Source organism: Acaromyces ingoldii (genome assembly GCF_003144295.1).
Source record: "Acaromyces ingoldii strain MCA 4198 unplaced genomic scaffold FA10scaffold_1, whole genome shotgun sequence".
NCBI classification, from domain to species: Eukaryota; Fungi; Basidiomycota; class Exobasidiomycetes; order Exobasidiales; family Cryptobasidiaceae; genus Acaromyces; species Acaromyces ingoldii.
In genome coordinates, this window is record NW_020290247.1 from 682,187 (window position 1) to 697,324 (window position 15,138).

Below are 15,138 nucleotides of genomic sequence, written 5' to 3' on the forward strand. Positions count from 1 at the left end.
GGCTTTCCTTCTCGACTTGTTGAAGCTCCATCGAGCGAGCGTCTGAACGATGGCCGCCACAACGACGCTTCGGTCGGCTCAGCTGCAATGTCTGCACACATTGTTGAATCTCAACACGCCGGTCGCTCCGCCGAAAGCTGGCACCTCACAGAATCAAGAGGCCGACTTGACACTGCCGACCGGGCCCCCAGTCTGGAAGGTCCTCATCCTGGACAAGACTAGCCAGGAGATTCTGGCGACGAGCATGCGCGTGCAGGATCTCAGAGATGCAGGTGTGACTGTGCACATGTGAGTCGCATCCGAGGGAAAGAGAGGGCAAAGTGCTGAGCTGACGGGATTTGTGTATACAGGCAACTCCACTCCGATCGGCCCCCATTGCCAGATGTTCCTGCTGTGTACTTTATCGAGCCGACGAGCGAAAATCTGAAGCGAGTGGCCGATGTGAGTCAGTTGAATGAATACAGAACGAGCAGAGCTGACGCCACAAGATGCTTCCCTCAGGATCTGTCGAAGTCGCTGTACGAGACTACCTATCTCAACTTGACGTCGACGCTTCCGCGGCCGCTGCTTGAAGAGTTCGCCGCTCGGGTCGCACGGGATGGCACCTCTGGCATGGTTGCGCAGATTTTTGATCAGTACCTCGATTACATCGTGCTTGAGCCCAGCTTGTTTTCGCTCCTACCTGGCCCGCCGTCCGCTTCATCTGCACCTGTGCTCAATGGCACTGGAGAAAAGAATGGTGGCACGTCCGAGAAAGGCTCCGCAAAACCGCCAACAGCAATGACGACAACTTACGAGAGGCTCAACGACCCAAAGAGTGGCGAAAGAGAAATCGAAGAAGAGACAGAGAGAATCGCGAAGGGCCTCTTCTCGGCCATGGCGACTTTGGGTGCGCTTTGAGGTTCTTGTCCTAGATGTGTCTGCTGCCAGCTGAATTGGTTTTCTACAGGGAGCCTGCCGGTGATTCGATGCCCCAAGGGCAATGCAGCTGAAATGGTCGCAAGAAAATTAGAGAGTAAGATCAAGGAGCACACGGCCTCGGCTCGGGGGTCAAGCCATCTCTTTTCTGGAGGCGAGGGGAGCAATGCGTGGTCAAGTAACCGACCCCGTGAGCATCATAGGCCGGTCACATCCTTCGGTGAATGCGCTGCTAACCCTACTCTAAACAGTGTTGATCCTGCTCGATCGAAATGTTGACCTCGTCCCGATGCTCTCGCATTCCTGGACGTACCAAGCATTGGTGCACGACGTGATGGATATGAAGCTCAACCGTGTCACCGTCGATACGACCGAGGGGGGCAAAGCGCAGAAACGAAACTACGATCTGGACTCCAAGGACTTTTTCTGGGCCAAGAATGCTGCCACGCCCTTCCCCCAAGTGGCCGAGGACATCGACGCCGAGTTGAACAGATACAAGTCTGATGCAGCCGAGATCACCAGATCGACTGGTATCAGCAGCATGGACGACGTTGGGCAACTAGACCTATCGTCAAATGCATCCCATCTCAAAGCAGCCATCACGGCGCTTCCAGAGCTGACGGCACGGAAGCAAACGATAGATGCGCACATGAACATTGCCACTGCGCTGCTCCAGGGCATCAAGTCGCGAGGTCTAGACACCCTCTTTCAGCTCGAGGAAGCCATCACGAGGCAGAACAAGGCAACCATCTTGGATACGATCAAGGATACCAATCTCGAGTCTGCCGAAGACAAGCTGCGGCTCTTTATCATCTACTACCTTTCCGCTCCAGACTCAGCCTTTGCCAGTCGATCGGATCTCGAGGAGTGCGAGAAGCTGCTCAAGGAGCAAGGAGCCAACCTTGGGGCGCTAGAATATGTCAAGAAGTGAGTTCCGTCTCTACATCAAAGTGTTTGGCTGCTTGCTGACTCGATCACACACAGGGTTCGCGAGCTCACAAGAATGACGATGCTCGCGTCCGCTCCGGCGCCCCAACCGTCAGGGGGAGGGGAGTTGTTCCGCGGTTTCAGCTCGCTGAGCAGTCGAGTGAGTCCCTCGCATTCGCAGGACATTCAAATCTGACCGCCGGCTGACACGATATCCTTGGGACAGCTCACGGACCGGCTGAAGGACAGCGGTCTCGACAATCTTGTCTCGGGCGTCAAGAACTTCCTGCCGGCGCAGAAGGATCTCACAGTGACTCGGCTCGTGGCATCGCTCTTGGACCCTTCTTCGGCGTCCACGCAGGCGCTGCAAGAAACCGACGACTGGCTCTTGCTCGACGTTCAGGCCCGGAGAGGCGGTCGAGCCGGCCCCACCACCGTGGCGGGATCCCAGCAGAGTGCCGCGAGTATGGCGGGTAAAAAAGACGCAATCGTCTTTGTCGTCGGTGGCGGAAGCTACGTCGAGTATGCAAACCTGCAAGAGTATGCGATGCGCACGGCGGGGCATGGTGGGGGTGTCGTCGGATCGGCAGGGCAGGGGAGGAGGATCACATATGGCAGTACAGAGATTCTGACCCCCCAAGCCTTTGTGAAGGCTCTCGAGAAGCTCGCAGGGTGATGGCTATCAATGACAATCCTATAGTTCTCATTATTTTCCGTGTGTCCACGGCTTCCAATGCTCAGACGAGGGTAAAGGGCACGGGACATGGCAAAATGGGGGAATATCGCATCTCTTGGTCTTCTTGTGTTATAGCATCGCTACTTGAGAACATATTAGTCCAGGTCCAAGTCCTCTCCTCCACCAGAGGCATCTCCAGGTCCGGAAGCAGAACCAGCCGCTGCCTGGCCAGGATCGGCGGCTTTTGAAATGACGGGCGGAGGGGCACTCTTGACTGCCACTGTTCGAGGTTGGTTCGACGATCCTGCTCCGGGTGCACCGCCGCCGGCACCGCCACCCATGAGGGAGCCAAGCATGTCCTGCATAAAGTTCCCGCCCTGTGGTCTCGACGGCTGAATGTCAAAGTAGATGGAGCCGAGCTGTGGAAGAACCTTAAGGATTTGGTATTAGCAAGACTGTCCCTCTGAGCAATTACGGCGCCTTTCGGATGACCCACTTCGGCCATGTAGTCGTCGTCGAGACCGCCGGCTTCCCGCTCGTACTGCCTCACAATGGCCAGCCAGCCATCGCGAAGCTGGTCAGGCACCCTAGCGCCGCTGGTCCTGCGCTTGTGATCGACGGCCTGCGAGATCATGGCAAAGGCCATTTGTGCAAAGTTCAAGTCTGGGCTCGCCGTGAGGTAGAGCTGCTGCGGAGACTCGGGGGCGGGCATGCCTCCCGGGGGGGAAAAAGGTTTTGGGTTCGGCTTGACGGGCAGGAGAAGGTTCGGGTGCTTCTGGACCAGGCGCGAGATGTAGATATTGAGGAAGGCACGCGAATTTGTCATGGCGCGCGCGAGGAGCAGGCTGTAGAACGGCTTTGTGGTCAGCTACAAGACCCGATCGAGCAAAGAGAGAAGATGAACTCACGGGAGCAAGCCTCGCAGGGCAAATGCACCGGCACCCACACGCTCAATCGACTCGGCTGCACGACTCTCGCCGGGCTCCTTGGTTGCTTCGGAGGCATGGGCGGCGAGCCAGTCGAGCATCATGCATGCAAAAGACTTGGGCGCGTGTGGCGCAAAGAGGTCCGAGGAGGCCATTGCTGGGGGAGGACTGCAAGCGGCAATGTAGTGCGGCTCCGATGCGAGGTAATCGCCCTCTGTTGTCATAATCAGCTCTAGTCAGCGCCGAGCATTCTGAAGAGGAAGCTTGATTACCCACCTTTGCTGAGGATCTCGGCGATTGCCAGCCTGAGGTAACCGTCTCCAGCAGGAGCTCCTGTGGTAGCGACCGACCACCTTAAAGCTTTACCTGTCAGTATCTTTCCCATCGTGCATGCCAAGGAACAGAGAGACACGCACCTGATGGACGCATCAATGACCTTTTTCCTCCAAAAATCGGGCGCGGCCAGCGAGATGAGCTCGACGAGTCGAGCTGCGTAAAGGAGGACGTCAGTGTCGTCTTCATCTTCTCGCGCACCGCGACATTAGAAGAAACACACTTCTGCTCTGCTCGTCGCTCTTGATCTGGCCCTGGGTGTAGACGTCTACAAGGTAGCAGGCGAGATCGCAGCCGCTGCCCTGCTCCTTGTCCGAGAGGAGCTGCTTGGACCCGTCATAGAGCGACTTGATCGCGCCCTCGTAGTCCTTCTTCTTGAGCTGCCTCACCGTCTTGGTCCGCAGCTTCTGGTGCAGCTCATATCCGCTCGACATCTTTCCACTACTTTGCCCTTCGTTGCCCGTCGGTCGCTGGAGAAGAAGCAACAGCAGCGACGTGGACCGTGCAAATAAAGCTAAATTCACGTGTACAGACACTGAGGGAATCACTTTCCCTCTCAATCTTCTCAACGTTACCAAGCACTGGCGACGGCGGTGGCAGCGGCGGCGGCGACGAACCTCGAACATGAACAGCTCGGCGTTGTCGTCACGCTTGGAGCGTGACAATATCTTCTCTGAGGAGCAGAAGAGGCTCTATCTTCTCTCTCTGCCTATCCTATCTGGACCGCTGCCCACAGCGAACGAGCTCGAGGAGAAGGTGCTCAAGGAGTCCGAGGCGGCGCTTCAATGGACCGCTGATGCGTTCAACAAGTCTTCTGAGGCGCTTTCCCAAGCAATCAAAGAGGCTCGAGATCGAGTGAGATCAGCGAGTGAGGAGCTAGAATCGATGCCCGAGGAAATTTCGTCCATCGACGATGAGATGCTCGATCTGCGGGGCGAGCTCGACGGCCCTTCATCGTTGCTGAGCTCGCTCGAGAAACAACATCACCAGCTTCAGCAGATCCGCGCTGCCAGAGACTATCTCTCGGTGCTGGCCAAGGCCGAGGATCTCAAGTCGCAGGTCATCACCAAGAACAACGACGATAAGACGCGGTGGGGAAAGCAGGGTGCGCTCGCGACGCTCTCTCAGCTCTCACGCCTCGTCAAGGCAGCCCAGCTGGCACATGGGGACGCACCACATTTGCGTGGCCTCACGTTCGCCGAATCTCAGGTAACTCAAGCATACGAGCATCTGCGCAAGGAACGCATGCAGAGGCTGCATTCGGCCCTCGAGCAGAGCGGCTGGCCTCCTCCGCCCGTCGAGCTCGATGGATCGAGAGCCGGTGGCAAAACCCAATCACAATCACCAGAAGATATGCTGCTCGCTTCTTCGTCGGCCAGAAGATGCTGGAGGGATGTCATGGAGCTGCAGGTCAGGGGGGCCAAGCTCGGTCTAGCGCCGGTCCCGACCGCCCTGCAAGGAGTGATAATCAACAAATCAGCATCGTCATCATCGGCGGGAGCTGCAGCCGGGTCGACCGAATACGAGCCAGTCTTGGCGGTTCGTTGCCTCCTTGATCCCCTTCTCCTCCGCTTCTACTACCACTTCGACTCGGATCGTTCGACCAATCGACTGAACAAGCCCGAGTGGTTTTTGTCCCATATGCTGTCACTCTTGCGAAGCCACTCGTCCCTCTTCGACCCGGAACAAGGCGCTGTCGCGTTGCTCTGCAGTTCTGAGAAGCATGGCACGTCGGTAGACACGGCAATGGAGCTTCTTCATGGCCTTCTGCGACCCTTACGATACAAAATTGAATCGAGCATCGACCTGCTCCTCCAGCACCCAGTCTTACTCTCCCACACCATCATGCAAGTCTTGCGCTTCGACGAGGACCTCCGAGACCTATACCCTCCCGCGGCCCGGCAATTGTCTAAGTCGGGAGACTCAACAGTCAGGCTCGCTAACTCACTGCTGTCGAAGGAGACTGTATTTGAAGCCTGGGTCCAGGGCGAGCGTCAATTCACGAGCGAACGCCTTGAGGACCAGCTGTCGAGTGGCACCGCCTGGCTGGTGGGCGACGAAACTGATGACGATCAAGGCGATTCTAACAGCACCTGGGCTGCTCTAAACCAGTCGTCGATTGATTCCTCCACGACAGACGCTGATTCGCCCTCGATGAAGACAACGCGGTCTGCCAGGTCTGTCGTAGACCTCATCGACGGCCTCACCGCTCGCTACTCCCCGCTTTCATCCGCCAGTCAGCAGCTGCCCTTCCTCTTGATCCAGTCCTCGCTCTTGAGGCTCTACGCACAGCGACTTGAGCGGTCACTTGATGCTTTCGAGAGCCTCAGCTCGGCATTTGCACGCGCAATACCCGGCGGTATGGCCTCGAGTGGCAGCGATGGACCAGCTTCAGTCCCAACTTCCGGCGGTCTCTCTGACGGAGGCGCATTTGGGACAAGCGATTCTGCGATGGTCCAGGGCCTAAGAGGACTGGGAAGGCTGCTGAAGGCTTGTCTCTCGGCATTATTTGTTGTTGCCCATCTCGACCGTCTCTCTTCGACGAGCTTCTTCCTCGTCTTGGGCTCCGCAATCGGGGGCGGCGAAGCTGGTGGAGGCCGGCTGCTGGCCGACTGGAAACGATTCGAGGGAGAGGAGGAGGAACAGGAACTCGACAAGGCCTCTCTTGGAGAGCTCGTCAGGCGAGGGTGGCGGAGCGGAGGGAGGCTGGCCAGTGCTGCGAGGCCTTTGGCAGCGAGTGCCGAGAGAAGCTCTTCAGCTTCGCGGTCACCTGCGCCTAGAACTACAAGTCTAGCAGCTGAAACCTCCCTGCAAGAGGGCGATGCAGAGGTCGCAGTCGATGTTTGGCAAGGACCGAAAGCGCGCTTTCAGACAATCGTCGAGCGAAGCCTCAATGCCATGGAGAAGCTCGTTGTCGGCGAGACGCTCGACAACCTCCGCGTCTATTCTCATCGGTGAGTTTCCCCTCTGGGATCGTGCTCTACTTCTTCTTTGCTCAGACTGATCATGACTCAAAAGCGAATGGGATGACGAATCCGAGCAAGAAGGCGACGAAGACGAGGAAATGCCGACACCGACGCTCTTGGCCTCGCTGACGATCCTCTCCACCCATCTCACCCATCTCCTCCCGTCTCTACCCTCGCAACGGCGCATAGAAATGTACCGATCTATTGCGTCGAGCCTGTCGACGCACATCGTCGATCGCGTCGTCATGGCCGGCGGCTCGCACCGCTTCAGCGTCAGGGGCGCGAAACAGTTCAAGACCGATGTCAGGCATGGCTGGCTGGGAGTCGTGCGCGACGGCGCAATTGATCGCGCCCTTACCTCGGTCACTTCCCTCGTGCAGAGTCCGGCAGTGATCAACAAGCGCATCGAAGGCCCCTGGAGGACGCTTCTGGATGTCTCGACGTTATTGAGTCTGGCCGAGGAAGGAGCAAGCGGGATTTGGACAGTGGCGCGAGCCACGCGGGCCCTCTTTGAGAGAGACGCGCAGGACGACGTCGAAGGCTTCCAGGCGCTCAAGCGGGAACTGGGCATCGACGACCGCATGCAATTGAGATTCGCCAGGGAAATAGTACGGCGAAGAATCGACTGTCCTGCATAGTCCTCTCTTCTCCTTTCTCTCACAAAAATCAACAATCCTTGCCCTTTCATTGCTATCATTCTCTAAGTCTGTGCACAAGATTCTTGCTGTGATGCTTAACCTCGGGCAGCAGCAAGCTTGACGGCGAGCTGCGCCGCTTCGTCGAGGTCAAAGACAGGGTGGATCTGTGAACGCACGTGGTCTACAGTCAGCACAACATTCAGGGAAGACAGAAGCGCAAGAAGATGACTGACCTTGACACCGCTGCTCGAGCCAAAGCCCTCAATGACCTTCTTTGCGTCGGCCTCCTGGTTGCCACGGAGACGAGCGACAATGTCAATGTTGACGTCATCGGCAATCGACTTGGCAGCCTCGACGAGAGACTCGGCCACCTTGCCGCTCGAGACGATACCGCCGAACACGTTCACTAGAGATAGTGAGAGTGAGTCAGCCGAGAAGCAGACGGAAAAGGGGGTATGACGCACCGAAGAGAGCCTTGGGCTTAGCAGAGAGGAGGAGCTTGAAGGCCAGCTTCATGGCTTCTGCGTCCGCACCTCCACCAATGTCGAGGAAGTTGGCCGGGTTGCCTGTGAGGTCGAGCTTCAAGGTCAGCGTGCGCCATGGTATCACTGAAACGACTGCTACTCACCGCCGTTGAGCTTGACGACGTCCATGGTAGCCATAGCAAGACCAGCGCCGTTAACAAGGCAGCCAATGTCACCGTCGAGCTTGATGAAGTTGAGGCCCTTCTTACCAGCCTCAACCTCGTCCGCATCTTCCTGCGTGGGGTCCCTCAGCTCGGCAATGTCTGGCTGCCTGAACTCGACGGCGTTGTCGTCAAAGCCCAGCTTGGCGTCCATGCACAGCACCTCGCCGTCCTTGCTCTCGGCCATGGGGTTGATCTCGACCTGGGTGGCATCCTTCTCCTTGAAAAGCTTGTAGAGCTTGACAAAGGTGTCTGCCGCCTGCTTCTCCTGCTTCTCGCTGCTGAAGCCGAGCTTCTTGGCAATCTCGAGGGCCTTGCTTTGCTCGAGGCCCTTTTCAAAGTCGATGGGCGTCGTGATGATCGCATCAGGGTTCTCAGCGGCGACGTCCTCGATAGACATACCGCCCTGGTTGGACGCAATGAGGACAGGAAGCTGCGAGGCGCGGTCGTTGAGCAGGGCGACGTAGTACTCGTGCGCCGGTGGCCGGGCCTCTGCGAGCATGACGGCGTTGCAGATGCGGCCAGCTTCGCCCGTCTGCTTGGTGATGAGCTTGTTGCCGATCATCTTGGAGGCGTAGTCGCGCGCCTCCTCAGGCCTGTTTGTCAAAGTATGCACCCTCGCGTCAGAAAGGCGCAAGTGGTCGAGATGCCCCGGGATACAACAGAAGAAAGAAAACTCACGTCTTGATGAGGTGCACACCACCCTGGAGGCCCGAGTCAAAGTGACCCTTTCCTCTTCCACCGGCCAGGACCTGAGCCTTGATGACCATGCCTTTTCCGCCAAAGGACTGGGCGGCCTTGAAGGCCTCCTCGGGCGACTTGGCGGGAATAGAGCGAGGGGTCGCGATGCCGTACTTGTTCAGCAGGTCCATAGAGAGGTACTCGTGAATCGAGAGGAAGCGCTTCTGTGCCGCGCCGGGCCCTCCGCGAAGCATTGTGCTGGCCATCGAGGCGCGCGTTCGCAGGCCGCCGAGCGGCTTGAGACCCATGGAGCTAATCATCTTTGTCGTCGTCGTCTGTTTCCGATTTTCAATTCGATGGAGAGAGATGGAGAAAGAGAAAGTCTGATGAAGGAGGAACCCTCAAGCACGGGCGCAAAAAAGCCGACTGGACTTTCTTGTGCCTCTTTGGCACGGGACACATGGCGCGCGTTCTCTTTCTTCTCCGCTCAGGCGCTCTCCGCTCGGACAGCTAGCTCCACGTCGCGACTTCTTCCTTCCCTTGCCCGTTCTCTCCTTCTCTCCCCTTGCCACTCAGCATGTCACGCAGACCAGCTGCGGGCGTGGCAGACCGCCATGCGCTCCTAGCGGGCGGCGCATACCCGTCATCGTCCTCTCCAACGCCGTCCCAGCTCAATAGGAACGGCACGCTGAGCCCCGGCGGCGGCGCTGGCGGTGCTCACCTTCAACCTCGAACGGCCTCTCCATTCGAGCAGCCCTATTCCCACTACTCAACCGGGACGCCTTATGCGCCCTCGTCATCCTACAACACCTCAGACCCGTACTCTGAGTACGACCGCGGAGCGCCAAAGAAGGAAGGGCAGCCGGGCGGCGGCGGCGGGGGTGCGTTCGGAAGCTTCCTGAGCAGCATCGGCGCCAGGACGGCCGAGGACCTCGAGGAGCAAAATGACGAGCGGTTAGAGGGGCTCAGCACCAAGGTCAAGATGCTCAAGGATGTGAGTCTCCTTGCGACTGCACCAGAATGTGACAAAGAGACAAAGGGTAGGAGAGCTGGATCTTGGCTCACCGTAAGATGGAACCGGGTAACAGATCACGCTGGGGATAGGCAACGAAGTCCGCGACTCTACCAAGGACCTTGATTCTCTTGTGAGTCTCTCCCCCTTCCTTCTTGCCGAAACAGAGCCGAATGTAGAAGCTGACTCGCCGAACAGTCCGAGGCATTCTCCAACACGTCGGCCTTTCTCGGCAACACCTTTTCGCGCATGAATCGCATGGCCCGACGCCAGGGAGGCTGGTTCTGCAACATGATGATCTTCCTCATTCTTGTCATCTGGATCTTTGTGAGCAGGCAATCTTTGTACTCGAATGAGGCGAAAGAAGCAAAGCTGATCATTCTGCCGTGCTCAGATCTTTCTCTGGTGGTGGAGACGGTAGCCTTCCCTCTTGCTTATCACGGTTTCACATTCACAAAATTCGTATAAAAGTGATAGACCAAGAGAGGGACAAGGCGAAGGAGAAGAGAAGAATAGGCCTGGTAACAAAGAGGCGTCGCAAGGAGGGAAAGAGGGGTTCTCTCGCGATGAAAAACGAAGAGGGCGAGAGTCCGTACATGGGAGACTGGAGAGGTCCGCCCACGAGGGCGGGGTACAGTACGAAGTGAGACGAGGCGAGACGACCTAATTTCGCAACGAGAAGCCCTTCTTCTTTGTCTGCTGCTGGTATGCCTGAGAGAGAAAGCGTCAGCAACGAGCTGCGGGGCAAAAGCCAAGGTATTACCCACATTGATCTTTTCCGGCGTGAGCGGCCTGCCGCTTTCGAGTCTCCTCTTCTTGTCTTCGAGCTCGAGGCGTTGCTTCTCGAGCTGGTCGCGCATCTCCCGGTGACGAGCATACAACTCCTCCTCGCTGTGCGTAAAAGAGATTCAGCGGAATGAAAAAAAGAGGAGAATCAGACAAATGACCACACACCTCTGCTTGAGCTTGGCCTCCTTCTCTGCCACTTTTTGCTGGAACACGAGCTTCATCTCGTTCTCCATCTTTTGCAGCTTGGCCTCGTGCAGGGCACGCTCCTCGGCCATCTTTGCCGCCGGGTTGACCTCCTTGAAGACCGAGTGGTCTTGCGTCACGCCCATGCCAACGAGCTTCTCGCTTCGGTACTTTTCATAGAGGACCTCGTGGGTGTGCTCCTTGAGCTCCTCCATGTGGCTGCGGATGAGCATCTGGCGCAGCTTGACAAAGTCGCAGTGCTCCTCGTTGTCCACCTCAATGACACCCCAGGGGTAGGCCCTGCCGCGAACCCGCCTTCCGTCTGGCGTGTCAATCTCGGTGTCTGAGCCAACGACGGCGAAGGGGATCTTGCGCTGCGAGAATAGCCCAAAGGCGTTAGCACCTCTTGCAAAAGTCCGCAAGAGAAAGGAGAGCGACTCACGACAATCTCCTCGTTTTCGGCGATCGTCTCCTCATCTTCATTGTCATAGACGGGCGCGTGGAAGATCTCGATGCGGTGGTGGGCAATGTCGTTGAGGACCCTGGCCTTGAATTGGGTGATCTCCTCGTCGGTCATGGTGTCCGACTTGGCAATAACGGGAATCAGGTTGACCTTCTGGTGCAGTCGTCGCATGAACTCAATGTCAATGGGGCGCAGGCTGTATCCGCCTCGGCGTCAGCTTCCATCGTCGCACTTGTGGGCGAGCAAGCAGGCAGGGAAACTCACGCATGACCGGTGGGCTGGACAAAGTAGAGGCAGGCATGGACACGGTTGTCGACGAGCTTGGCTCGGTTCACCCGGTTCTCCTGCTCGAGGTAGGCGTCAAAGCGAGACTCGATGTTGTCGACGATAGGCTTCCAGCTATCATCGTTGTTGACAAAGTCACCGAAGCCCGGCGTGTCAACGACAGTGAGGCGGAGTCGCACGCCACTCTCCTCGATATCTAAAAAGTAAAGAAGACGGGGATCTTGAGCATGGCGGGTCCGCGACTCGTAGGGTCCATCCTTGGCAACTCACCAGCGCTGATGCTCTCAATGGCAACAGTCTTTGGCCGCTCCTGGTGCGGAGGGGGAACCTCCTTCCTGGGGTAGAGTCGGCTGTTGAAGAGCGTGTTGATCAAGGTCGACTTTCCGAGACCGGATTCACCTGGTGAGGGGTCCCTCGACGTCAATTGCTGCAATTGCCATAAAGCCCCTGCAGCACCATTTACTCACCGACGACCATGCACGTAAAAGTGAAGCCCTTTCGCACACTCTTGCGGTGGACCTGGTTGGGCAGGTTGGCGAAGCCGACGTAGCCCATGAGCTTCTTGCGCGCCAGAGCGGGCGCCGCGACACCACCGTTGGAAGACATGAGTGCGAGCCGACCTGTCCTTTATTAGTCGAGGTGAGTGGGAAAAGCGTTGGTTATTCCAATCGACCCGAGATATTCTTGTCGATTCGACGTCGGAGTGAGTGGACAGGAAGATCAACGCGGGATGGCAATGATCAGCAGAAGACCAGAAGCGGGCGACGAAGGAGGGAAGAAGGTCAAGGGGCGAAGAAGGAAAGGGTGAGGGATGGTACGCGAAGATGAAGCTCTTGCTCGCTCTAGCGGGCATTGCCTCGATTAGAGCCCAAATGGGTCTTGCGCGCTGCTGGCGGCCAGTCTTGCGCTTATTCAAACCATTCAAACAATGAAATTAACCCTTTCAATTTGCGCTCTGCTAGGGTAGTAGTAGTAGTGATAACAATATTCGTGAGTGTAGTGTAACTTTTAGCCTTCTTCAAGACCTGGCCCTTCACGTGGACAGTGACATGACGGAAATTGTGCAGTGTGATTTTTGGCACCGCGAAGAGATTGGCGACCAGAGGCAGACGACAACAGCAGCAGCAGCAGCAGCATGAAGCTCACGCCGGAGCTCATCACTCGCAGCGGCTCGACGATCTCGACGCTGAGAGATAGAGAGGTGAGCAGGATGCCTGTGTCGACTTCTTCTGCCGTGATAAGCATACTCACATATTCGTCTCTCTCTCGCAGCTGGATCTTCGAGGTCGGTCCACAGCCTTGGACGGCGAGGATGGCTAATCAGAAGCTGACGAGTCTCACCCAAACAGGCCACAAGATCCCTGCCATTGAGAACCTCGGTGTGACCCAGGTGAGCGATATGTAATCCAAAGGCTGTGGCTGCAAAGCGTGCTCACTCTTGGCGCATGTCTAGGACCAAAACGACTGCCTGGACTTGACCGACAACGACATCCGGGCGCTGACCAACTTTCCCGTGCTCAAGCGGCTACACACACTCATCGCATCCAACAACCTCGTCTCGCGCATCGACCACCGGCTTGCAAACTCGCTACCGAGGCTCACGACGCTCGTGCTCACAAACAATGCCCTCGCGGATCTCTCTGCGTTGGACCCGCTCGGCCGGTTCCCGTTGCTCGAATTTCTGACGCTGCAGGGGAATCCAGTCGCGAGGAAGAAGCACTACAGGGAGTACGTCGTCTGGAAGTGCAAAAAGGTCAGGGTGCTCGATTTCCAAAGGGTGAAGCAAAAGGTATGTCAATCATTTCCCTGTGGTCGAGCAGGGGGCTGGAAGGGATGATGTAAGGCCGGCGACACTGACGCGCAGACATGCTTTTAAAGGAGCGAGAGTTGGCAAAGCAATTGATGGAGACCGCGGACGGGCGGCCATCAGCGCTTGCGGCTTCTTTGTCAGCAGCAGGCCAGGCGCCAAAGGATGCAGCAGCAGCAGGGAAGGGAGCAACGAATGGCGTGGGGGCCACCACCAAGACGTTCGAAGTAGGCGCTGGTCTCGTCAACGGAGGTGGGCCAAAGGCAGGAGCAAAATTGACAGCGGCGGAGCGCAAGGCGCTGGAAGAAGCGATAGAGAGGAGCACAAGCCTGGAAGAGATCAAAAAGCTCGAGGATCGGCTCCGTTTGGGCTATAGCATTGCGGCTGCGGATGGCATGGAAGAGTAGGGAGCGATGGACTACCTGACTCCCGTTGATGAGGATGGTAGAAAAGTAAACCCTTTGTACTAGTAATAATGTCAAGTAAACAAAACGACGATGCAAATATGCAAGCAATCAACCACCGAATGGTCTTCAGGGCTGCTCGCCGATCTTGCCCTGGGCAACGATGGTGCCTTCGATCTCGCGCTCGACTTCCTTTCCCAGCTCCTGGAGCCGGTCCATGTCCTCGCCAATCAAGGAGACGTCGACGCCGTTGTTCCACTTTGGGTAGCTGCCCACCTTGATGCCCTCGGGCTTACACTTGTCCGTCAGCTTGGCCAAGAAGGGGCTGATGTTGCTCTCTGGCAGCTTGGTGTGCACCAGCAGCCGGAATGGCCGCGGTCGGTTGGGGTCGATGGGCACGTAGGGCTCGAGGCCGTCGAGTAGCGCCTCAAAGAGGCGGGGCACGCCGGGCAGGATGCAGAGCTTGCCGGCCATGCGCACCACGGGCACCCAGAGCTCCTCGGTGGGCCAGATGATCTCTGCGTTCTTGCTGGGGAACAGCGCCATGCGCTTCCTGGCCGTTATCATCTTTTGAAAGAGTGTGAGCACCGAGACAAAAGCAAAAGAAATTGTAGAAGATGAAGAGAAAGTCTCACCTCCTCCGTCTGCTGGCCCCAGTCGCGCCGCCTCGCAGCCATGTTCTCCTGCATGCGCCGGAGCGTCTCCTGCGAGTACTCGAGCGGCTCTGCGTTGAAGGCCTTGGCCATGCTCTCGTACGTGATGTCGTCGGGTGTGGGACCGATGCCGCCGCTGGAGAGGACAAGGTCGTACTTGTCCGTCATACGGCGAGCAGCCTCGATGATGTCGTCCTCATCGTCGGGGATCACCTCGATCCTCTTTACGTCGATTCCTGATGCATACCTAGTCAGCGTTGATTCTACCCACGGTCACACGCTCGCATGCAGGCTATCCACGCACCGAGGTTGAAGCACCACTTTGCAAAGTAGTTGGAGTTGGAGTCTTTTGTCTTTCCATTGAGCACCTCATCGCCAATGATGAGACAAGCCGCCGTCTTGACGTAGTTGCCTGGCCCGAGCGGGTTCGCCGGCACGGGCGTCTTTTCAAAGCGCGGCATCGTCGGCTCGCCTGCGCTGCTGCTGCCCTTTTCCCGCTGCACTGCGCTGCTCGACATGGCTGCGGAAGACGTCTGTTGCGAAGCGGGTCGTGCGAGCTGGGCCGTGAGCGAGGCAAGGCGGGCGACAGAGGGGGAGGAGGCGGCCGTCGCTACCCTCGTTGTGGCTGCCAGCGGGATCATCAACGCGCTGTCTGGCCAGACAGCTCTGCACTTGCAATGTGGGCAACGATGTGAATGTGCTGCGCTTATCGAAGGAAATTGGCCGACTTGCTTCTCTCGAGCGTTGACGACGGAGGAGTAGGAGCAGAGCAGTCACGATTTTCCTATACAG

The 15,138-nt window shown here is 57.4% G+C and overlaps 8 protein-coding genes across 8 annotated transcripts; 4 read left to right on the top strand and 4 right to left on the bottom strand.

Moving 5' to 3' along the window:
- The first annotated feature begins 22 nt into the window (after nt 1-22).
- FA10DRAFT_263608 (Sec1-like protein) lies at nt 23-2,632 on the top strand. The gene is made up of 7 exons (XM_025520288.1): nt 23-288; nt 351-441; nt 502-889; nt 950-1,108; nt 1,170-1,845; nt 1,903-2,005; nt 2,072-2,632. The coding sequence occupies exons 1-7, from the start codon at nt 50-52 to the stop codon at nt 2,519-2,521; spliced, it is 2,106 nt and encodes a 701-aa protein (XP_025380063.1). The 5' UTR covers nt 23-49; the 3' UTR covers nt 2,522-2,632.
- Nucleotides 2,615-4,248, bottom strand: FA10DRAFT_273669 (hypothetical protein). Its single transcript, XM_025523178.1, has 6 exons — nt 4,004-4,248; nt 3,864-3,936; nt 3,724-3,800; nt 3,430-3,661; nt 3,018-3,366; nt 2,615-2,952 (listed from the first exon to the last, which is right to left on the bottom strand). Exons 1-6 carry the CDS (start codon nt 4,212-4,214, stop codon nt 2,677-2,679), a joined length of 1,218 nt encoding a protein of 405 aa, XP_025380064.1. The 5' UTR covers nt 4,215-4,248; the 3' UTR covers nt 2,615-2,676.
- An 86-nt stretch (nt 4,249-4,334) lies between these two features.
- FA10DRAFT_8641 (hypothetical protein) lies at nt 4,335-7,496 on the top strand. Its single transcript, XM_025525748.1, has 2 exons — nt 4,335-6,734; nt 6,799-7,496. Exons 1-2 carry the CDS (start codon nt 4,405-4,407, stop codon nt 7,382-7,384), a joined length of 2,916 nt encoding a protein of 971 aa, XP_025380065.1. The 5' UTR covers nt 4,335-4,404; the 3' UTR covers nt 7,385-7,496.
- On the bottom strand, nt 7,379-9,118 carry FA10DRAFT_263610 (putative beta-succinyl CoA synthetase precursor). Its single transcript, XM_025520289.1, has 5 exons — nt 8,751-9,118; nt 8,013-8,665; nt 7,849-7,950; nt 7,618-7,790; nt 7,379-7,548 (listed from the first exon to the last, which is right to left on the bottom strand). Exons 1-5 carry the CDS (start codon nt 9,068-9,070, stop codon nt 7,480-7,482), a joined length of 1,317 nt encoding a protein of 438 aa, XP_025380066.1. The 5' UTR covers nt 9,071-9,118; the 3' UTR covers nt 7,379-7,479.
- A 128-nt stretch (nt 9,119-9,246) lies between these two features.
- FA10DRAFT_246867 (hypothetical protein) lies at nt 9,247-10,230 on the top strand (the record flags this gene model as incomplete). Its single annotated transcript, XM_025519429.1, has 3 exons — nt 9,247-9,744; nt 9,839-9,895; nt 9,961-10,230. Exons 1-3 carry the CDS (start codon nt 9,328-9,330, stop codon nt 10,228-10,230), a joined length of 744 nt encoding a protein of 247 aa, XP_025380067.1. The 5' UTR covers nt 9,247-9,327.
- Nucleotides 10,167-12,285, bottom strand: FA10DRAFT_263611 (putative cell division control protein CDC3). The gene is made up of 7 exons (XM_025520290.1): nt 11,950-12,285; nt 11,753-11,881; nt 11,462-11,678; nt 11,177-11,393; nt 10,717-11,108; nt 10,530-10,653; nt 10,167-10,473 (listed from the first exon to the last, which is right to left on the bottom strand). Exons 1-7 carry the CDS (start codon nt 12,086-12,088, stop codon nt 10,426-10,428), a joined length of 1,266 nt encoding a protein of 421 aa, XP_025380068.1. The 5' UTR covers nt 12,089-12,285; the 3' UTR covers nt 10,167-10,425.
- Nucleotides 12,286-12,578: 293 nt separating this feature from the next.
- On the top strand, nt 12,579-13,814 carry FA10DRAFT_236106 (L domain-like protein). Its single transcript, XM_025519061.1, has 5 exons — nt 12,579-12,683; nt 12,755-12,767; nt 12,832-12,872; nt 12,936-13,271; nt 13,361-13,814. Exons 1-5 carry the CDS (start codon nt 12,618-12,620, stop codon nt 13,694-13,696), a joined length of 792 nt encoding a protein of 263 aa, XP_025380069.1. The 5' UTR covers nt 12,579-12,617; the 3' UTR covers nt 13,697-13,814.
- On the bottom strand, nt 13,636-15,068 carry FA10DRAFT_263613 (Molybdopterin binding protein). Its single transcript, XM_025520291.1, has 3 exons — nt 14,651-15,068; nt 14,329-14,582; nt 13,636-14,260 (listed from the first exon to the last, which is right to left on the bottom strand). The coding sequence occupies exons 1-3, from the start codon at nt 14,985-14,987 to the stop codon at nt 13,823-13,825; spliced, it is 1,029 nt and encodes a 342-aa protein (XP_025380070.1). The 5' UTR covers nt 14,988-15,068; the 3' UTR covers nt 13,636-13,822.
- Between the last annotated feature and the right edge of the window lie 70 nt (nt 15,069-15,138).